Here is a 23,728-nt window from a genome sequence, read left to right on the forward strand (position 1 = left end):
TCATGAGAAACCAAGCGAGACAGTGGTTTAAAATCATTCCAGAATGTTGTTTTATTTTATGAACCAGATCCCCCTCCTCAAGCCCCAGTCATCGTCATCATTGTTGTAATTATTATTACAAGGATATGCTGATGATTCAACTGCAGAAAAAACAGATAAATAAATACATACAATTAGTCCCACTGCACACACCCAGTTAAAAGAATAAAAAGTAATAGAAAGTTCATTCAAACCACTGACGTGAGTAGTCAATAAATAAGATGACATCTATAGCGTATAGCTGTCCTTATGTATGTACATACATGATTCATTTTCACACTTTGGGACAAGGATCAATCTTGAAAAGATTCTACATTACATTACTCGTCTGTGATTTAGAAAAAAGAAAAAATACAAGCTGCTGTTTAATTCAAAGTGAATGGTCGCTCTGTATTTTCACAGCAGGACAACCGCATGCACTGCCCACCAAGTCCTGCTTTTGCCCTTTTTGTTGTTCATTTTGTGCAAAAAAAAAAGACGAGAAAAAGAAGAGTGTTGGGTGTGCGCCTCAAAATGGCCACCTTTACTGGTAAGGCAGGAGGTACCCTTGAATGAACCTACAAAAAAAAAGTCCATCTTTGATGTTAAAATGAAACTGTACTACACGTTGAGGTCGATCTGGATGGATGGAGGGTGATTTATTTTTTTTATTTTTTTATTTTTTTTTGCTGCTTGTTCCCGAATGCACGTTGTTGTTGATTTGGAGGCCTGCCCTCACATGGTGATGGTGCCGTAGAGCTGCTCGATCTTCTCTTTGAAGAACTCGCGCAACTCGGGCCGCTTGGCCTTCAGCGTGGGCGTCAGAAGGCCGTTCTGGATGGAGAACATCTCGCTATGGATGTAGATGTTCTTCACCTGGTTCGAGACGATTAGAAGAGAGGAGGATTGGGGGAAGGTGGATGCACATTTTTGACAACGATACACTCAGGAAGAGATGAACTGTTTAAAAAAAAAGTGTCAATCATTTAGACTGAATTGTTACTTAGAAGCTAGGAATTCATGAAAATATGTACATTAGCGTCATCGTTAGGCTCATCAAAGACCCCTCGAACATTCAAACTTGTCTTTAGTGTTTTCGAAAACGTGTACTTTCACTTTATCAAAGACACAAAATGATATCCTAATTAACTCATTCGCTCCCAACCATTTTCACTGAAGCAACTCCCTCTACTCCCGGCTGCTTTACTGGATTTTGAATGATTTTGCAAGGTCCACAGAATATTGTGTTCTACTGCTATAAAAACATGGAACCCACCAAAAAAACAAACAAACGATTTTTCTACTTTTAGGGGGGAAAAAAGTATATTTGAATCTGGTTAAATTTTTATGCAATTAGCATTACAATATAGCTAAGTTTAATTAACTCATTTACTTCCAAAAACGTATAAATCCGTTCTATTTTAAATATTACCATGCTCTCAAAGATGTAATTATACGTTTTGGCTTTGATGCAACCTCTGAACTGAAGAGAATGCTTGAAGCAATGGTAGTTATTACAAAAACGGCCAGCAGATGGCAGCGGAGTATAAGAGACCAAAAAGCTCTTTTCCTCACTATTTTAAACAGATGTGTGAATAATGATGAAACTTAGCCATATTATAATGTTAATTAATACAAAATCGAAACAGCTAGAAATACACTTTTTTTTCCTGATGAAAGAAGAGACTTTAATCTTTCTTTTGGTAGGTTCCATGTTTTTAAAACAATAGGACAGAATATGCTACGGGCCTTGCAAAATCTGTCAAAATCCAGTAAAACCGCAAAAATGTCCTGGGAGTGAATGGGTTAATATTCACATTCCTGGTGAAAACACTGGGGAAAAGAGCTTGTTGAAAAATGGCCCTGGTTGATCGCTTGTATTCTGCTACCACCTGCTGTCCGCTTTTTGAAATAACCACCATTGCTTTAAGCCACTTCTTCATGTCAGAAGCTACACCAAAGCCTTCTGTATGCTCTTACAAAAAATAAAAAATAAATAAATAAATGTGTAAATACGTTTTTGAGAGTCAAAGACAACGTATTAAAAGAAGTGTTTACACGTTTTTGGGCTTGAATGAGTAAAGACAATGTTTTATACAGTATTTACAAAAACACGTTTGGTTGCTGCTCAAAGACACAAAAGTGTCTTTGATGTTTGCAAAAACGTTTAGTTAGAACATGCAAGCTAGCTTGCAGAAAAGACTCAAAATCATCTCTAATATTTCTGAAAACACGTTTGATTCCTAAAAGAATCAAAAATGTCCAGCGTTTGAAAAAATGTGCAATCAATTCGGTTGTTTACAAACACACGACTCTCGTTTATCAAAGACTCAAAAATTGTCTTTCCTGTTTAAGAAAAGATAAACGTTACCATCACCAGGAAAATATATGAACTTGTTTAGTTTCATCCATCCATCCATCCATCCTTCCATCCATCCATCCATCCACCCATTTTCTTGACCGCTTATTCCTCACAAGGGTCGCGGGGGGTGCTGGTGCCTATCTCAGCTGGCTCTGGGTAGTAGGCGGGGTACACCCTGGACTAGTTGCCAGCCAATCGCAGGGCATTAGTTTCATCCAAGACTTGGAAATGTCTTTGACGTTTCTGACGTGTCTTTGATGGCAGCATGTTTACGAAAAAAACACGTGTTTTCTTCATCAGAGATTCCAAACTGTCTTTGCCTTCTGTGAAAATATGCACGTTCGGTTCATCCAATTCACTTCAATTTACATGAACGTCTCTGAGTTATCGTCAGACTTGAAATTGTCATTGCTGTTAAAGATAACATTGTGTTCAGTTTGTCAAAGACTCCAAATTATCTTTGACAAAATATGTCGGGTTCATCAAAGTATCAAGCGCCAAACTATCTTCAGTGTTTCCGAAAACAACAAAATGTTAGCACACAATGACAAATCTGAATGGTTGTTATTTTTGTTTATCCAGTCATCCATACATTTTCATAACCGCTTGCTCCTCTCGGGGGTGCTGGAGCCTATCCCAGCTGGCTTCGGGCAGAAGGCGGTGTACACATCTGCATCAAAGCCTTCTGTATGCTCGAACACTTTGCCGGTATACGTTCCGGATGTGTTAAATTGACATTTTTGCATATACAGTCTTCCCTCGCTATAACGCGGTTCACTTTTTGCGGTCTCGCTGTATCGCGGATTTTTTTTTAAGTGCAATTTTGCATATTTTTTTTACAGTAATATACCCATTTTATAAAATTTATGAAGGTTTGAACATTGTCAAAGTTTGAACAAGAGAGAAATGTGCGAACATGTAAATGCCTCAATGAGAAAAGGGTATAATTTGTGCGGTCGGGGATTTTAGAGCCTTAAAACATTTATAAGAGTTGTAAAACATAAAGCTAACTACTTCGCGGATTTCATTTATTGCGGGTATTTTTTGGAACCTAACCCCAGCGGAAAACGAGGGAACACTGTATATTGTTCCCAGAATGCATTGTGTGGCACAGTTAATGACGTTAAGAGGACGCTAAACCTTACTAGTAATTGAATTTTTTTTTTCCGCATTTAACACGTTTGTCGGTCTATGATTTAAAAAAAAACAAAAAAAAAAAAAAAAAACGTAAATTTAAGTTGTGTGTAAAATGACATCCCATACAAGTTGCATTACTCATCTGAGGACTGCTTGTGAAATTACAAATTTATATGTTTTGATTGTGGCCGGCTGATTAATTAGTCCGACATTAACATTTTTTATTTTATTTTTTTTACTTTACAAAATCATCTCGCAGGTCGGATTAAACCCCTTTGCGGGCCTGATCCGGCCCGCGGGCTTTATGCTTGACACCCCTGCTCTAGCATAAAAAAACATAAAACGTATAAATATGTCTTTGGCACACATAAATAATTTAAAATAGAACTTATTTATACGTTTTTGGGAGCAAATGAGTTAAGCATGAAAAAAAAAAAAAAAACTTGTTAGTCACCTGCTCGAACGAATGCAGAGAGCTGGCCTTGCCAAGACGCACCAGATCCTCCAGGATGGCCTTCTTCAGTTCCTACGAACACACGCGCGTCACAATTCTTATAGCTCCCTTCCAAAATGCGACCTTGCCATTTTTTCTTTTGTGTACAACTGCGCCACCTACTGTGTTTTTACACAGGTCCTTGTAGGTGCCTAAGATGCCTTTCTTCTTGGCCCACGTGGGCATGACCTCCGGGTCGGGCACGACGATCCCCACCAGGCACGACTGCACAAAATGGTCTCAAAATTACACACAAAAATTCCCCGGTGTGTTTTTCAGATCGAGGTAAATATGTACATCCGTGAATATGAACGATCATTTTCCATGTTGAAAATGGCGGAGTGAGTGAGAGTGACCTGGAGGCTGTCTCCGTGCACGTAAAGCTGAGCCACGGGCTCGCTCCGGATGTAGATGTTCTCGATCTTCTCGGGCGAGATGTACTCGCCCTGCGCCAACTTGAAGATGTGCTTCTTCCTGTCCACGATCTTCAGCGTCCCGTTCTGACAAAAAATAAATAAATAAATAAATAAAACAGGGCAAGAATAATCAATCGACTATCCATCGATGATGGTGAGTGAAGGTGTTCGTTTGCGAGACGCACGGGCAGCCATTTGCCGATGTCGCCGGTGTGGAGCCAGCCGTCCGGGTCCAGCGTCTCGGCGGTGCGATCAGGGTCTTTGAGGTATCCCTTGAACACGTTTGGTCCCTTCACGCACACCTGATTGGGAAAAAATGTTCAAATACAAACAACAAGGAACTAATTTTAAATGTAAACATATTTTAAAAATGTCAAATTTATTTGTACGTTTTTGACTGTGTTACATAACTGTATGTTATTTTCATCAAAGCCTCCAAATGATCTTCACTGTTTACACTTACCTCGCCCTCTCCTTTGGCGGCAAAGTAGTTCTTCTCAGGAACATCCACCAGTTTGATGAGGTTGCACGGTAACGGAGCGCCCACGTGACCTAAACACCAAAATAGAAAAAATAAAAATAAAAAACTCATTAAGTGGAAAATTTTTTTCCTGATTTAATCATACAACATCTTCTGTACTAACAAAACTAGGATCTTCATCTCAGCAACTGCCTCCGTAATACCAGTATTGTACATCAGAGGTCACTGCTGGACTACATTTTGCTACCAAGCTCTAGCATTTCTTTGAAATGGAGCAGGTTGCATGCAAACACACCAGCATCACCATATGATGACACTATGTTCAGAAATTATGCACATTTTGAAATGAGAAGTTTTTATAGTAGAAGCCTACTCTAATAAATATACAATAATGTATTATTTCTAATAGTAAATAGTAAGTACAGTGTTCCCTCGCTATAATGTGGTTCACTTTTCACGGTCTCGCTGTATTGCGGATTTTTTTTAAAAGTGCAATTCTGCATGTATTTTTATTTTATTTTTTTTACAGTAATGTGCCTGTTATATCAAATTTACGAAGGTTTGAACATTGAGAATGTTTAAACGAGATAAATGTGAGAAAAAGAAATTGCCTCGATGAGAAAATATATATAAACTGTGCGGTGAGGCGTTTTAGAGCCTTAAAACATTTATAATAAATGTAAAAAATAAAGCGGATTTAATTTATTGTGTTTATTTTTCTTTAACCTAACCTCAGCGGAAAACGAGGGAACACTGTACATTACTTATTTTAATAAAACAAATGTAATCCATAAAATAAAAACAAAACCAAATCATACAAATTTTGTGATCATGCTTATTTTTTATAAAATATGTATAGATTTTTTAATACAATGTATTACGTATTTTAATAAAAATCAATTAAATAAAAAAATGTTAAATATAAAAGTAAAATATAAAAGTGTTAATTTTTCTTATTTTTTAATTCTATTTTCCATATAAATAAACAAATTGTTTACTGAGATAAATGCAAAAAAGGTATATACAAAAATAAATAAATTAAAAGCCCAACCACGAATAGCTACAATCCACAAATACTTTCCACTCTATAATTTGCCATGGGGGGAAAAAAAATGTGGGGATAAAAAAAAAAAAAAATGCAAATAGGTGGGAATTTAAAACCACTGCTTAATTTATGCAACAGGTATTACTGCAATTAAAATAATTAATTAGAATTAATATATAATATATAATTATAATTAATTAATTATAATTAATAATTATTTATTTAAAAAAAATACATTCTGGGGATTAAAAAAAAAAAAACACACACAAATAGGTGGGACTGTAAAACCGCGTCTTAATTTGTGCAACAAGTATTACTGCACTTTACATGTAAATGTTGAGTTCTGTTTTATTATCATTCATCACGTCTTTTTCTTTTCATACTTGTGCAAGACATTTTAATCCCATCCGATGATTCTTTAATCTTATAATGATTGGTGGAAAGTTGAAATTGAAACGTCTTCCTTGTCAGTCTATCACCGCAGATGAATTCACGCTTGAGTCATCACTCGACATGTTGACTCTGTCATGCCGCCAAACCACCCTTGCCTTCTTTGGCTGTGTTTTGCGACCTCATTCCAGCGCTTGTTAATTACTCTCCCAATATCGTCAGCGCCTTTCCGACCTATTGGACTTGGGTAAACGATCGAGTCCCGAACGAGCGTTCGCTCACCTGGCGTCCAGTCGCCGGGCGTGGTGAAAGTGCAGCCGGCTGTGCACTCCGTCTGCCCGTATGCCTCGTACACCTGCGGGGGGTGGGGGGTGGAGTGGGGGGGGGTAGCATGGGTCAGTCTTACAGTATAGTGGAGTTGATGATTTTAAAAAAATAAATATTTTTATGACGGAATCAATGTTATAAGATGACACTGGAAGAGTTTATCACTAGTGGGTGGAAGGTCGGGGACATAAGGTACTATCAGAAGCAATGAGTTACTTTTACAATCTACATTACAGTACGACCTAAAATTGAAATTGTAAATGTAGATTAGTGCGCTCATTCATTCTAATACACTCCATAAAATTGTATTAATATATTCCAAACAGTTTATTTGTATAATTTTGTAGCGTTTCTCTTGGCTGCGCGTCTTAAAGTATTTTATTTTATTTTTTTGGTCTAATTGGATTTCAGTTTCTCGGTATTGCCATGTCAATGTAATCTGCCCATAGGTCGATGGAAGTTATGGCGACTGTTTCGTAACCAATCAGATTTCAAATTCATCCACAATACAAACAACTTCAACCACCAAACACATCTATAGCAATCTATAAATATTTCTACATTTAATAGCCAACATCTCTGGTGAGTTTGATGTATTTTGGAATTTTTCATTTTAGCTAGTTTTGATTTCGTTTTGAGTTTTGTTTTTTAGATGTAGTTAGTTTTAGTTAGTTTTCAGGGTGGTTCTGTTAGTTTTTTAGTTATTTAAAAAATGATTTGTTTTAGGTTAGTTTTAGTTAGTTTCAGTATTAGTTTTAGTTTTGTTTTTTTAATGTGTATTAGTTGCGCAATATTTAAAAAACACCATGCTAGCGACGTCATCTGAAGGTGCTTTTCTATTGACTGCTGCTAGATGATGTCACTTCTGTGTGACACACTTTCAAACGTCCAAATTCCAGTTAATATCAAATTATATCTACTTAAAATCACATTTAAAATCCTCCCCAAAGGCTCATCAATTAAATTAATGACCAAAGATGAAAACGAAGGGCATTTTTGCTATAGTTATAGTTGGTTTTAGTTAGTTTTGTAAACATAAAACGTAATGAAGTTTTCGTTTGTTAAAAAACATTTTCGTTTTTATTTTATTTTGTTAATAAAATTGTTTTTTGAATTTTAGTTTTTCTGTTAGTTTTAGTTAAATAAAATAACCTTGGTTATTAGATCAATAGTCATTCTGATGCCACCCCCCGGAAACATACCGATCACATATTGCACATACCTAGAAACTTCCAGTGTGTATGTGTGCAATGCATAACCTGGCATCCTAAAGCCGCTCTGAGGAACCCCAACACAGTCGGAGACGTGGGAGCCGCCCCAGTTATGATCATCCGTAGTCTACCACCCAGGCTGGCCTGCAACATGCACACACGTAAACACGCCAATCAAGTTCTGCCAGAGATTGACAGCATCCAAAATCTGCAAGATCATCTTATACTTCTTATCTTTGTGCTTGCAGAGATGAAAGGCATTTTTTTGCAAGTCAGTGAGAAAGAAAAAAAAAAGAAAAAAAAGTGTTACCTGGATCTTACTGAAGAAGATTTTATCCCAGACGCTGTCGCTTCGAATGATGCCGCTACTGACCTCGGCGCCTTTTCTCTTGGCGGCAAAGTTGAGGAGCCAGCGCTTCAACGGGCTGTTGGCCTGGCTGAAGATCTGCGGACCGGAAGAAATATAGCCCACTTTCAACTTGGGCTGTAGATTAATCAATTAACCCATTTGCTCCCATAAACGTATAAATGCATTCTATTTTAAATGTTTTAACTGTCCCAAAAACAAGTTTATATGTTTTTTTTTTGTTTTTTTTTTAAATGCTAGCACATATAGAAGGCTTTGATGCAGCCTATCAACTGCAGAGAACGGGTGAAGCAATGGTATAATTACAAAAATGTCCAGAAGGGGGCAGCAGAGAATAAGAGATCAACCAGGGCCATGTTGAAAAGCCTTTTCCTTGAAAGCGCTAGTTGAGTTGAGTTACAGATTTGTGAATAATAATGAAACTTGGCTATATTCTAATGCTAATTGCTGCGAATCAGAAACAGATAGAAATATACTTTTCTTTCCCGATAAAAGAAGATACTCTAATCTTTCTTTTGGTAGGCTCCATGTGTTTATAGCAATCGAACACAATATTCTGTGGCCCTTGCAAAATCAGTCAAAATCCAGTAAAACAGTCGGGAGTGAAGGGGGTTGCTTCAGTGAAAATGGCCGCGAGTGAATGAGTTAAAACAAATATTCAATAGTGACAGCACTATTTTCACTGATCTGAATACATGACTGGATAGCCGATAGGCCAAGACTTTTGAAGTCGCAAGGCCGCCATATTACTCCTCCCAAGAAACGTTTTTCGGGATGCGATCCTATACATTTACAGTATTGAAATTGGAGAATATTTGACACAGTACTTAGTATAAACAGCATTATTTATGGTGTTTTAAATTTGTTAAACAAAAACAAGAGGACTTCAGACATTTTACAACTTGCCTTAAATACACGTATAAATTATATGCTTAATGGTGTCTACTGGAGGAAACTTGTATATGTTTTTATTAAAGAATTATAACTGTAATTCAACAAAAGATGCCTCTGCCAAATCTAATATTGGGGTCTAAGGAACTGAGCGATAAAAGAAAAAAGGTGGTACTTCAAAGCAGCACTTATTATTATTATTATTATTTTATTTTTTTTACTTGTTAAAAATAGTGACCACCTCGGCACATCTTGTCAGACAGCATGGCACTCTCGAACGCACCTTGTCGTACATGCGGTTGAGCAGGCGGGGCACCACGGGGAAAATGGTGGGCCGCAGAGCCTTCATATCGTCGGGCAGCAAGCGGATGTCGCCCTGGTAGAAGCCGATGCGCCCGCCGTGGCAGTAGACCACCGACTGGGGAAACAAAACACGACAGATAGCGTGGCGGTGTTTGTGAACGCGTGACTTAAAAAAACAAAAAAAAAAACATGCAATGTTACAGATTATTATTGCTGAATTTGCAAAATTGCTCGCAATTTCAATTCAATAATTTAATATAAACACATCCATATTAAATAAATATATGATCCTGGCTAAGATCAAATTTCATAAAAGTAAAATGTCATGTACGCCAGTATAGGTACATTTTTTTGACATGTTAACTTGCTAGCGTCTTACATAGCAGTCATGAAAGAAACATTTTTAAAAATTGTTGCGGTTTTCACAGTTGTCTACTGGTGATTGTGAAAGAGAGATGGAAAATGCACACACATAAACGATTCAGTTTTTTGGGTTTTTTTTAAAGCTGAAAACAACATTTCTGCTCCTCAGACCTGAGCCAGACATGTGGCAACAGGCAAGCGCCCAAATATGGACTTCCATCAACCCACTGTTGCCGGGGCGGAAGTACAGTTAAGTGGGTGGAAGGGGAGGCAACAAGGAACGACAACAGGGCCACTTCCTGATTGTTTGCGAGGTCGTGTGAGGACACGACCTAAGCGCCACCCTCTTGCACTCAGAATTGGAAGTGTTAGTGCGTGTGCGTGCGTGTGTGTGTGTGCGTGTGTCGATGCCACTGCTTACTTCGATGAGCCTCTCAAACATGTGAGCCAGCGGCAGGAAGGAAATGAGGCAATCGTCCTTGTTGGGAAAAATCACTTTCTACAAAGAAGAGGATGTAGGAAAAAAAGTCATGAAAATAGTTGAAAAATTGAAATAAATGCTTATGATTTGCTGACTCACATCGGTCACTTTGAGGAAGCCCGAGAAATCGGCCACCACGTTCCCGTGGGTGAGCATCACCCCCTTCGGGTTTCCTGAGCGGGACACAAAAAAGGTGAAGGTCAACACAGGGAGGGACACTTTATTAGATACATCTGCTCGGAAGCTGTATCAACAGCGATTGTATTTCACACACATATCAAATTTGAATGGAATGTCATTTATGCCTTTCATTTATCATTTAATTGATGAGATAAATGTAATTTGTTAGTTTTTAATGTATTTTACCATTGTTGTGCACATTAAAAAAATAACAATACAAATGCACAAACCGATGTTACATTTTCTAATTATTATTTTTGGTTGTTGTTTATTATTTCTGAGTGATGGTTTGTGGATGGATTGCAGTGGTTGCGGGTCACCTGTCTCACCTGTGGTTCCACTGGTGAAGCACACGATAGAAAGGTCCTGTGGTGAGGGCGGCTGTGCGGAAGGGAAAACATTATCATTTCATATTCATGGTTTCATTGACATCAGACATATAATCTTAGAAAATGATCAATTTTTTTGTGCATATCAATACATGAGTGTGTGTGTGTGTGGGGGGTGGGGGGGCGTTGCATGGCAGGTGTGCCAATATTTGGGGAAAAAATAATCTGAATTAACTGAAAAAAGTAAAAAAAAAAAAAAGACTACAATTAAATGTTCTGCTTTTTTTTTAATATGTGCATTAAAATAAAAAAATAAAATAAGTCAAAAAAATGAAATAAAATAAATGCTCTGCAAAAATATACAGTATGAATGTTCTGCATAAAATAAAGCTAAAAAAGTTTGGGGAAAAAAATCTGAATTAAATGAAAATGGTTTATAATAAAAACAAAAAAAAAAGACTACAATTAAATGTTCTGCAATTTAAAAAAATATATATATATGTGCATTCATATAAAATAAATGCTCTGCAAAAATATACAGTAAGAAACTTCTCCAAAAAATAAAGCAAAAAATTTGCTAAATATATATTGATTTTTTTGTAAGGGGCTATTTTGGTGAGAAATTCATAGAAAAATACAAGTTATAAATACACTTACAAACATTTGAAATATTTGAAAAGAAATGTGGGTTTTGTAATAAAAAAAAAAAAAAAGTTTCCTCTGCAAATTGGTAATAAATAACTGTTTTTTTTTATAAATGTAGTAAAAATACAAATTGTTATGCAAAAATTTATGAATAACATTTTAGCAAATTAAATTTTTTTTAAGTCATAAAAATAAATAAAAAATCAGCAAAATTGTATAAAAAAAAATCTACAATTTTTTAAATTTCTAAGAAAAAAACAACAAAAGAATAGAAAGAACTAAAAAATAAATAATCAAAAAAATAAATACATCAGATAAATCGTGAGACTTGGAAATCATGTGTTCTGCTCTTATTATTGACTTACTAAAGGTGTTCGATGGTGATCTCTGCCCAGCGCCTGAGGGCCAGACAAGAACAAAAGAAGCAATTTTAAACCCGTGTTTCCGTGTAAATCGTTTCACGCAAAACATACACAGCAGGAGAAGTGACAAACCAGTTTGTTGTCTTTTGACCAAAACTTGTGACGCAATACTTTCACAGGTGGCACAAGAAAAATGTTACTAGGTAGCATGTTATTTTTTTGTCACGCAATTACAGTACGCCCGACATTCTTGAGCCAACAAACTCGCAACGTGCGCATCGAGCTGTGGAGAAAACGTGTTGAACTGACAAATGCTAATCTGCATTATCTTACACCGTGACTCGACTAGCCACTCTTCGGTCTGACAAATGCTAACGTTGCTAAGCGTGGCAGATGTGTGATACCAACCTCCACTTCCTGCATGGCCTGCACGTGCACGCCGCAGCCGCGTCCGCGTTCCACCAGGGCGGCGTCCAGGGCGTCCATAAGAACGATGTGGCGCAGGGCTGGCGTCTCCACGCGCTCCACGTTAGCTAGCAGCACTTGCGCCTTTTCCACCTTGTCACAGATTACCGTGGAGATGTCGGCTGCGGGAACACAAATAGCTCACTAACGTACTGCACAATCATAGTTTTAACTATATAGTGCTCAAATGTTTGGAAGCGTATTGCATTCACTTGAGAAAAAAAATCTCCTATTTTTCTAACTAACTTTTTGGGGAGCTTTTTTTTTTAGTAAAAATATTCAAAAAAACAAAACAAAACAAAAAAATCCCCCCCAAAAAATTAAGTCAGAAAAACAGGAGATTTTTTTTTTCAAGTGAATACAATATGCTTCCGTACAAATGAGATACGTTTTTTTCCTGCATTAAGAAAATGTCTAAATTCTCACAATCAAGCTTGTGACCTGCTGAGCTGTCCAGATTTTGCAATTATTTTGTCAGCAAGTCATGTGTACATTTGTTCCTGTTCAGCCTCACCATTAGCGTAGCGGCTAATGAGTGTCTTACCTGTGTTAATGATGAAGCGTATGGCGTCGGGACCGAGCGTGTCATAGAGGGGCACCACCACCATGGAGTACGTGTAGCATGCTAGCTCAGAGATTATCCACTGCAATAAAAAAAATTACATATATTATTTAATACAGTTACAAATGCTAACATGTCAAAGGGAATTTGCTTACATTAGCTTCTAACAATAAACAATGACTAATTGTAATCAAATTTGACAAATTCTAAGTGGTCAGTCAGTTAACAATATGGCAAATGCTAACATTTAGCATTTTAGCAGAGCATGTCTATGGTTTGGAAAATGGATGGATGGATGGATGGATGGATGGATGGATGATTATGATCTCTCAAGGCAAATAAAACTAACAAGCTAACAGGCAATTGTTTATGTTAGCTAACATTACTTACTGATAGCATTGCTAAATGTTCCATTTGCTATCATTATCTTCAGTCAAAGTGACAAATGCTCACATGCTAGCGGCTATTTGTTTAAATAAGCCAACTAGTCAAACTTGATTGATGATAAGTTTGCCTGTTACAAGCTTGACAAATGCTAATTCAGAGTCAATGAGAAGTTGTTTACATTAGCTCACTTCAATAAAATGTTACAGTAGTTTGACAAACGATAGATAACATTGTTGTTTTCAGACATTAGCATACTTAAAGTTAAACTTTGCTAATCATTATACAACCCAAGAACTAAAATTGCTTGGAAATGTGGCAGACATATGCTAATGGCAGTCAGCTTATGCCAACATTGTATGTCTTTCGTGTTCTTTATGGACTATTTGTTGTTTATTATTGTTTAGTTTGGTCTACTGGAGTGAGCATAAGAATTTTTGTTTTATGTCTTTTGGAAGCATTGGGTAAAAGTTGCAATTGGGAGGGGCCGAGTGAGAAGAGGAGGACAACCTCGGGCCGGTTCTGAGCAAAGACCCCAATGAACTGGTCCGGACTGGCCTTGCAGCCCTGGTGTAGCAGGCCCGATCCCAGATGCTCGGCTCGGGATGTGACCTGCGTGGGACCACATGACAGTACTGTATTACAAGGGAATTTATCACCACTACACACACATGTTGCAATAAAACAAGCGCACACGATCACTGTTACATCACTCACTTCTCATGCCGGCTTCAGTCTGACTGGAAGTCACATGACTTCTGCTTGAGAAGCCTGAAGTGCAATGGGACTTTTCAACTAGCAGCCCGAGCATAGAGTTACTGCAGTGAAACATTTTTGACAATAGGGGGAGCCTGTGACTCTCATGTTGAGTCAAAATATACCAGGCTTAAGTTTAGTACTAATCAGATACAGTCTCAGAAGGACAAATTTGTCTTTAAAAGACACCTGGAAATGACTAATGTCACCCTAACATGTCTGCTTTAAAAGCAAAAAGGCGGACTTCCTTCTCACCTCTTTGTAGGACATCCATTTGTAAGGCTGGTTGGGGAGTCGCGAGCCCAAGCAAGGCCCGTCACCTGCGAGGAAGGAGATGACAGCTGTCATCACGGCAACCAAATAGCATGTGAATTTGTGGGATCGCTCGCTCCTCTTGTACCTGATATATGGAGGCCCCGTTGGAAGACCTCATACATTGTCCTAGCGTCGTCGTGGTAATGAGTCAGCAACTTGGAACTGTCCCCCATCATGGACCTGCGACCGCCATCTTCACGCTTCATTCAAAGACACACCAGTATGAGCACGTTATTTTTCTTTTTTTTTTCTGAAAATAAATTTATATTAAAAATGTATTAAAAAATAAAAATAAATATATTTAAGAAAAATTGAAGAAATGTATACTAATTTTTTTATCATAAGATTTCTGATTTTTTTAAAATGGTTTTGTTATTTTACTATTTTATAAATATGATGTGTTATATACTTTTTTTTATCATAAGATTTCAGAATCTTTTTCAAATGTATTTTATTATTTTTATATTTATTTTCACTAATAAAAATATTAAAAATGTATTTTTATTTAATAAATTACTATATGATTACTATTTCATATTAATTAAAACAATGTATATTAATTAAAATTATTTTAAAATATTTTTATTAGTGAAAATAAATATAAAATAATTCTTTTTTTTTTTTTTTATTCTGAACTCTTATGATAAAAAATTAGTATACAACACGTCATATTTAAGACCTTGTCTTAAGACCATCTGCTTTCTAGATGTGACTTATTTTGTTAATATCTCCACATATGACAGCAACATGACCAAAAGATGTCCTTTTCATCGCAAAAATGCAAAAAAACAAACAAAACTCATGATAAAAATAAGTTTGCAATAAACCACATCAACTTGTATGTCATATTAAAAGCCTTGCTGGTGTTTTTCAGGTATGCAACTATTTTGTCAATGTCTTCTCATATGATGACAATATGACCAAAAAATATAGATTTTTTGCTGCAAAAAATGTATAAAATTTAAAAAATCAATTTTCAACAAACCACTTCGACTTGTATGTCATATTAAAGGCCTTGACGACGCCATTTCAGATATGCAACTATTTCCTCAATGTTTTCTCATATGATGACAATATGACCAAAAATATATTTTTTTGGTGCAAAAATGTCCAAAATTTAAAAAATCAATTTGCAACAAACCACCTCGACTTGTATGTCATATTAAAGGCCTTGATGGCTGTTTTTCAGGTATGCAACTATTTTGTCAATGTCTTCTCATATGATGACAATATGACCAAAAAATATATTTTTTGCTGCAAAAATGTACAAACTTCAAAATAATCAATTTGCAACAAACCACCTCGACTTGCATGTCATATTAAAGGCCTTGATGGTGGCTATTTTGTCAGTATCTTCTCATGTGACAAGAATATGATTTTTCTTTTCTTTTGTGAAAATGTCCAAAATTTTCACAATTAAAAAGAAAACCAAACAGTTTGCAACAAACCACCTCAACTTGTGTGTTATATTAAAGGCCTTGATGGCGGCTATTTTGTCAATATCTTCTCATGTGACAAGAATATGATAAAAAAAAAAAATTCTGAAAATGTCCAAAATTTTCACAATTAAAAGAAAAAAAAAAGTTTGCAACAAACCACCTTGACTTGAATGTCATATTAAAGGCCTTGATGACGGCATTTCAGATATGCAACTATTTCCTAAATGTTTTCTCATATGATGACAATATGACCAAACTTTTATTTTCGTTGCGAAAATGTCCAAAATTTCAAAAATGTCAAAATAAATTTTTTTAAATCAACCTACAGCAAACTACATTGACTCATATCACGTGATCAGTACTTTCCACATATACACTTCTAATGATGATATAATAATGATAAAAATGTTTTTCCTGGTGCAAAACATTTTCATAATCTCACAATCGAATATGTGTTTTCAACCATGTCAAATCATACCTCGTAGTAAAGCTCTCGACTTGAGCATTTCAGATGTGTAATTATTTTCAACCGTACTTCTGCGTAACATCTTACCGGCACCTCCTCGGACTGGTGCAGGAGGCTGCACGGCGGTTTGATGGGGCGAGGCCTGGTGGCCAGCCAGTAGGCCAGCATGGCGGCAAGGGCGCCGATGCCCACCAGCGTGGAGGTGGGCAGCGAGCTGAACAAGTGGCCCAGGTCGTCCATGTCTGGCAACCTCAGGCCGCTCAGCATCTCCTGGGCCTGCATCTTCTCCATCAGCGTCGAACTCAGCTCTGTGGGGGGGAAATCGTCAACATCACTGTGCGGGCACCATTTTGCGTTCACTGTCTGCAAAGGCTGTAGGGAATGATGTTCAGTTGGGTTGCCCTTCAGTGTCTGATAAAACAGCAGCAATGTTTGTGTTCACCATTGAGGTAAATGTCACAAAAATCCGAGCATTGTGAAAAAAAAAAAAAAAAAAAAACCTGCATCGTGTTGCGTTCAGGGTCAATGTTGTCTTACATAGGATCATTTGGTTGCATTCAGGGTCTACTTTGTGTTATTGTGTTGCATTCAGTGTCCAAGGATGCACCATCGTGCTGCATTCCAGTAAAGAAAAAATAAAATAAAAAAATAAAAGAACATTGTGATGCATTCAGTGTCAAAGCCCGGGTATATTAATCATCATTGGAGAACAGGCGCAGTCAAAGGGTAGAAAGCTGGCCGCCAAATCTAAAAATAGCCACGCTTCGTAACCTACTGGCACACACACACAAACGCACAATACAATAACGACGCCCTCCATTCATCATGACAGTGATCGCTCACTCGTTGGATTCAAAAGCAACAATCATAAAATTCTGCCATGAAGGTGAAAGCGCTGACTAAACATTTTGGTTGCAGGCTCAGTGCAACTACAAATTGTTAGGCCTGCTCCATTATGGAAAAAATAATAATCGCGATTATTTTTGGCAATAATTGAAATCCCGATTATTCAAACGATTATTTTTGGTACAAAACAAGCTAGAGTTTAAGTATTTAAGAAAATATTAAGACTAATTAAAAAAACAAAACAAAAAAAAAACAGAAATACTATAAATATGTAAGTTCCTTTTGGACCAAACAGAATTTATAATATATATTGATTTATTTATGTTGGCAAAAACTTGAAGTTGGAGTGCAGAATGTGCACTGTGCAGTAGGAGGATCAATTATTTTTGGTACAAAATAAGAAAATGTTTTAAACAAAAAAAACAAAAAAAAGAAATATTAAGACAAATAAAATTATTTGAAACACTATAATTATACAAGTTCCTTTTGAATGAAACAAGATTTATTAAATTAGCTGGTTTAAAATTTAAAAAAGGTGCAAATGCATACATTTAAACAACTCTAAAATTAGTATTAATAATTTCTTTTAACAATTATGCTGATTTTGTAATTGCGGAGTATAATAATTGAATTTGTAATTGAATTTTATTAATTGCACAGCACTACAGTATGTCAATAATATACTTGAACCTCGGCAGCAGACTTCTCTCAAATGAAATATTACTTTTACAGTGTTTTTCCATGTACTAACAAATCAACATTGTGTTCGCTTCAGATGTGTTTCATTCAATGTCCAATTAAAAAAAAAAAAAAAAAATGCATTTAGTGTCTGAAATAGCAGCACTGTGTTGCGTTCACCGTCGACTGGGAAGTATCGTGTTGTGTTCAGGGCCTAAAACAAAGCATTGGTGATCGGGAAGGATTGATTACATTGCGTTCATGTCTTAACGTGCAGACATTGTGTTGTGTTCAATGTCTAATGGGCGGCATCATGTTGCGTTCAAGGTCCGACTAAAGAGCTGCTAAACTGTTTACTCAGCTGTTTTGCATGTCTGATATCAAACTAAGTGTCCTGTAGTAACTTCATGGACTCCCTACGGGGGACGCACCAAGGTTGTGGGGTTCTTGAACGGCGTCTGCTAAAAACGGTTTGTTGCCACAGCTGTCGCCATGGCACCAACACAACATCTGCAACCTCTTGGGAATATTTGAAATAGTTCCTAATGAAGAGGAGAATGAACATTTTTCAACAGCACAGGCTAGCATTGTTGTTGTTGATGTTAAAAAGAATGGCCATTTTTGGACTTCCCATCGAAGGTCCCAGAAGCACAATGTGTCCAGGTCCCGAAAGGTCCGCCTCATCAAGCCATCCAAAAGGCTGTTTCGGGTGATTAGCGTCCAGCTTGAGGATGTCAAAGCCTATTAAGAGCTGAGGCGGATGGACGCCTCTAACCTGGATCTCGCTTGCTGGCTCGCTCGTTCTCTTTCTGTCACTCTTTAGCTCGCTTTATCGCCACTTGACACCGTTGTGAACAGATGTCAGGCTTTCACAACCACTGTGTGACGTCATCGATAGCGGACGCGTCATTTCTTGTTCCTTCCACGTGCATTCAGAGGTCACGTGCTTCTCAAGATTGTTTTGGTTGCATACTTGTCAATAGATCCAAGCTCCTCCTCTTAAAGGAACAGCAAACCATTTATTTTCTATAAATGTAACATTTTATATTGTTTTCTGTTTTCTTAAGGGCGGCACGGTGGTCGAGTGGTTAGCACGTCCGCCTCCCAGTTCTGAGGACTCCGGCTCGAGTCCAGGCTCCGGCCTTCCTGGGTGGAGTTTGCATGTTCTCCACGTGCACGCGTGGGTATTCTCCGGGTACTCCAGTCTCCTCCCACATTCCAAAGACATGCATGGCAGGTTAATCGGGCGCTCCGAATTGTCCCTAGGTGTGCTTGTGAGTGTGGATGGTTGTTCGTCTCTGCGTGCCCTGCGATTGGCTGGCAACCAGTCCAGGGTGTCCCCCGCCTACTGCCCAGAGCCAGCTGAGATAGGCGCCAGCACCCCCCGCGACCCTTGTGAGGAATAAGCGGTCAAGAAAATGGATGGATGGATGTTTTCTTAAAAGATATATTATTCTGACAAGATTGGCAGTTACCAGTTGTTTTTCAAAAATTACAATTAAAATTATAATAAAATGATATTGCTACATCTTTTTTTTCTAAAAAAAAAAAAATGCTTTCCAAAAATATAACATGAACAATGTATATTACGCTATTGTTAGCGATTGTGAAGCTAAACAGGAAGTCAAAACTTCACGCGGGCACTCGGCGGTGATTATAGCGTCTCATGGCTAAAGGTGAGATTAACGGCGAAGTGTGCGAGTAGTCACACCACCTGATTTGGCCACTCCCACTTTCAGCATCCTCTTACACACGTGCACAACGCAGCATACAGGTCACGGCAGACAAAGTTTCTCCAAAGAAAAAGAAAAAAAAATGTAACTCAGTTTTTCTAAGCCAAAACCATTTTTATTCTCTACAGAATCACATGATGCATTTTTTCAAAGAAAAAAAAAAAGGTCCTACTTATTTTTTTGGTTGATTTTTTGTCCAATACTAATGCAACATTGTGTTTAAAGTTGAGTTTAGTTAAAATTGTGACTTTTGTTATATTTACTCTGCATGGTCTGCCATTAAACAAAAATGTATCCATGCAAAATCTTCGTTCTTTAAAATAATAACAAAAGTGTCACATACACTAAGCAGACATGCAAATGCATGAAAATGGCCTTCAAAACAACCTCCTGCTTATTTGACTATACACTTCCATGAGGTGTTTAGGACCCGCATGTAAAACTTCGTGTCAAAGTCATGGAATGGAACGCGATTTGGCTTCAAGGCAGCGAATAGTACTAGTAGACCCCGCCTGGGAGACCACGTGTGTTTGTCTGCTAATAGTTCTTAAAAATAATTTTAATATTTTTTTTTTAACTTTGTTTTCATTATTTGAAAAAAAAATCATGCAAATACCTATTATATTGGATCACAATAGTCAGGTAACAGCCCCCCCCCCCCCAAAAAAAAAGAAGTTAAATGAAAAAAAAAAAGACACCAACTGATGTTAATGATAAAAATTCATTTTCCCGATTATGTGGAACACACCACAGAGGAACAAGCCTGAGTCAGCATTTATTACCCATCCGCCATTACGTTCCGCTCCGCCACGAGGGGATGAATGCTGAGGAAGCAGAAGACCACTTAAGAGCCATGGTGCAAGACAACATTTGAAGTCATTTTGATGGGAAGAAGAAGAAAAGAAGAAAATCTTTGAATTTTAGCGGTAGTTTAGAGGTACTTTGAAGGTTTATAATTACTGGGACATTGATGCTAATTTCAAGATGGCGCCAAAGGCCATATCCTTCTATTAGACAAGGATATGGCCTGACTAAATGAAGCTCCTTCCCTCACTTCAATGTACTTCTTGGCCCCAAAATACTGGCAATTATTATTATATTTGATTATTATTAACAGCAAATCAACGAGTTTTTCAGCAAATAATTGTTAACACCTCCCCACCCAAAAACAACCGATGCGTGTTAGCGTTTATCTAACAAAACTTTCATAATATGGTTTGGTTGAATATTTTGGTGCCTTTATTGTGTCCGTTTTTTGTTTTTTTTACATCTTAAAACAGAAGTTTGACATCTTTAATTAAAATTTAAAGAAAAGGAGTATGGTTACACACATTGTGCTAAGAAGCTAAGTAGCATGAATTTTTAATAGCGCACAGCAGCAGCAGCCAGGTGAAGGGACGGGACGCCATGACAGGTGTCGGGTAATTTTTATGCATGAATAATGTCTGTTTTTTGTTTTTTTTGTTTTGTTTTTGTTTTTGTTTTTAGAGCATAAGTCAGATTTGTCTGAGAACATGCTGGTATTTTTAAGAGTAGTGATTCTCAAAGTGTCCATATTTAGTGCTATGCGAAAGAATTACTGAATTCAATGTCCAAATTATGTATAATGCTAAAGTGTGTTAAATTAACTTTTAATACAGTACAATATATATATATATATATACATATATATATATATATATATATATATATATATATATATATATATAAAACAGCACAGGTTTCAGTTTATATTTCCTTAGGTGTAAATTGTATTTCAATACAAAGTAAAACAGTCTTGTTTAACTGTGACTTATTGAAATAATTAAATAAATATTCTTATACCACAATACTGCATTTTACTAACATTTTAATAATACATGTGGTGACTGTTTTTTTCTTGATTCTGCCCTGTTATTTATTGCCTGTTTTTCACCTGCAAGTGTTGACAAATTGGGTCATTTTGTCAGTTAAGCACACTATTGTGGTCCAGTGTAATAGGTATTGGCAGGACTTTTTTTTAAATAATTTTTTAAAAAATTGTTGAAAAAACAATTTAAATTATTTTTGATATTATTAATTATTTACTACTATTAGTAACTACAATTTGATTGTTTTTGTGGCAAGACATTTTATTAGGTACACATGCAACCTATTTCTTTTATTAAGATAAAAAAAAAAAAGAAGCTCAAACCATTCATGCTGGCTTCATTAATTAATTTAAAAATATTTTCATGCGATTTATTTGATATACAATATATATTAAATATTTCAATATTTCTAATATAACGTTTAGTGTTATTTGAATTAATAGAAATAGAAGTGGATTATAACAATATTTAAAAATAAATAAATATTCCTTACTGTTACGGCTTGACAAGTTCACACTATCAGAAGGGGCTAAATTTATTTTATTCAATTCAGATTCATACAACTAAATCCTGAATGAGTCACATAATATTTAAAAAAAAAAAAAAATATATATATATATATATATATATGTATATATATATATATATATATATATATATATATATATATATATATATATATATATATATGTAAGAAAACAAAGGTGGGAAATTATAACGTCCCACGTGCTGTGGGGAGGGTCTCCCTGTCCACATACAGGCTTGCTCTCCCCCCCCACGCCCCCCCCCCTCTTTTTTTTTTTTCAGCACCACCTCTCGCGTGGACAGTTCCCCTCCGTCGTCCAATCAGCTTGGACCTCAACGTCATAACCCCCCCTTCCCCCTTCCTCCTCTCCCTGCCTCCATCTCTGCTCGGCATGGCGGAGGACAACGGAACGAGCCGAACAACCTGATTCGTGCACTTTTCACGCACACACACGCGGATGCATCCATCCGTTTCTCCAGTCCAAATAAGCATGTGCGGCCTTTGATGACGTAGGCAGCCAACCACTCGCATCTCAGCTAGCTTAGCATCTCAACCTTAAATGTGTCCAATATGGTCCTTTTTGTTTAAAAATGAATGAAGACTCAATGGAATTTAATACAAAAAAAAGGCAATGAATGACGCACATTGCCGGCTTTGTGCGTCACCCTGCGCCCCCTCCCCTTAAAAAAAAAAAAACAAAAACGCATGAAGGTGAACGAGGGAGGAGGACAAATTGTATAATTATTGAGAATAATGCTGATGATGAGACTTACCCAAAAGGATCCACAGCGAGCCGGACACCAGCACGAAGGCGAGCATGTCTGTCTCATGTGGACGCGGGGCGGGAGGGGGGTCCCGGGTGCGGCGGCCGTGGACAGGACTGGATGCTTGCTTGCTGCAAAGAGGCACCGGCAATCTGGAGATTAAGGAGGGAGGGGGGGGTGGCGGGGTGGGAGGGGGGGGGGGGGGTGGATTCAAGGCAATGCAATGCAGCTCATCTCCTTTTTATAAAATAAAAATATATATATATATATATTGAGTGGAGTTGATTTTTTTTAAAACGTTACGAAAAATCATTTGGTGTTGGAAGCGTTTATTTGTAGGGAGTTAAAAGGGGAAAGTGTGTGTGTGGGGGGGGGGGGGTACGTCACTGATATGGGGCAACGTTGCGTCACGGTCACTAAGCCACGCCCACTGAACTGAAGTAACCCCTCCAGGTGGGCTGATGTATGGATGGAGAAAGGATGAAGTCATAAATAACAACAACAAAAAAAAAATGTTTAATAGATGTATGTTCGTGAAATGTTATAGAATAAATATTTAGTAAAATAAATGTTTATAAACATTTGTGAAGCTCACAAAATAAATATCAAATAGCAAAAATGCCATGGGACTGAATATCTAAATAATTTGTTTATTTCTAGATTTCTATTTATATTATGTATTTCTTTGGAAAAAATGCAAACATTGTCTTTTGGTTTGTAAAATTAATCTGAATCTAAAATAATTTTAATATAAATTTAAAACAACATCATAATTACATTTTTTGTCACAAGTAAAACAATAAAAAGTTTATTGAAAATCTGATAAGCTTCCAAATTTTAATTTTGGTGGAAAAAAAAAGAAACAACTATGGCAAAGATATTTGAAAAATCTACATAAAACATAATATTGAAAGTATGTAAAATACAAAATATTTGTTATAATAAATAAGGAATACATGAATGTAAAAATATTACTTTTTTTATGGAACATTTAAAGACATTTTATGTATGCAACAAAATCTCAAATATGTTGGTGTCTTTGCAGCGATGATCTAAATGAATTATATGCCAATGAAATTAATATTTTATCTGGCTATTTGTGAAATATGTGAAAATCAATCTGAAAATGTTAAATCAATAAAA

The 23,728-nt window shown here is 36.7% G+C and overlaps 1 protein-coding gene across 1 annotated transcript; it reads right to left on the reverse strand.

Annotated features, from left to right (window-relative positions):
• Window positions 1-26: 26 nt before the first annotated feature.
• On the reverse strand, window positions 27-22,737 carry acsl6 (acyl-CoA synthetase long chain family member 6). Its single transcript, XM_077504901.1, has 21 exons — window positions 22,595-22,737; window positions 16,276-16,496; window positions 14,369-14,483; window positions 14,224-14,288; window positions 13,723-13,824; window positions 12,811-12,910; window positions 12,210-12,388; window positions 11,805-11,837; window positions 10,795-10,846; window positions 10,385-10,458; window positions 10,226-10,303; window positions 9,422-9,556; window positions 8,191-8,325; window positions 7,929-8,024; window positions 6,625-6,697; window positions 4,890-4,978; window positions 4,612-4,728; window positions 4,367-4,510; window positions 4,134-4,235; window positions 3,972-4,043; window positions 27-894 (listed from the first exon to the last, which is right to left on the reverse strand). The coding sequence occupies exons 1-21, from the start codon at window positions 22,638-22,640 to the stop codon at window positions 754-756; spliced, it is 2,169 nt and encodes a 722-aa protein (XP_077361027.1). The 5' UTR covers window positions 22,641-22,737; the 3' UTR covers window positions 27-753.
• Window positions 22,738-23,728: the final 991 nt, after the last annotated feature.

Source organism: Festucalex cinctus, chromosome 18 (genome assembly GCF_051991245.1).
Source record: "Festucalex cinctus isolate MCC-2025b chromosome 18, RoL_Fcin_1.0, whole genome shotgun sequence".
Lineage (NCBI taxonomy): Eukaryota > Metazoa > Chordata > Actinopteri > Syngnathiformes > Syngnathidae > Festucalex > Festucalex cinctus.

Bases quoted from the DNA above. Each gene is read 5' to 3' on its own strand.
- acsl6 (XM_077504901.1), bottom strand. From the start codon at position 22,640: ATGCTCGCCTTCGTGCTGGTGTCCGGCTCGCTGTGGATCCTTTTGG. The intron at 8,025-8,190 runs GTAACACTTTTT...TGCATGTTGCAG, and splicing joins TCTTCTTCAGTAAGATCCAG to GCCAGCCTGGGTGGTAGACT. The intron at 895-3,971 runs GTGACTAACAAG...GTCTCGAACCAG, and splicing joins CTCTGCATTCGTTCGAGCAG to GTGAAGAACATCTACATCCA.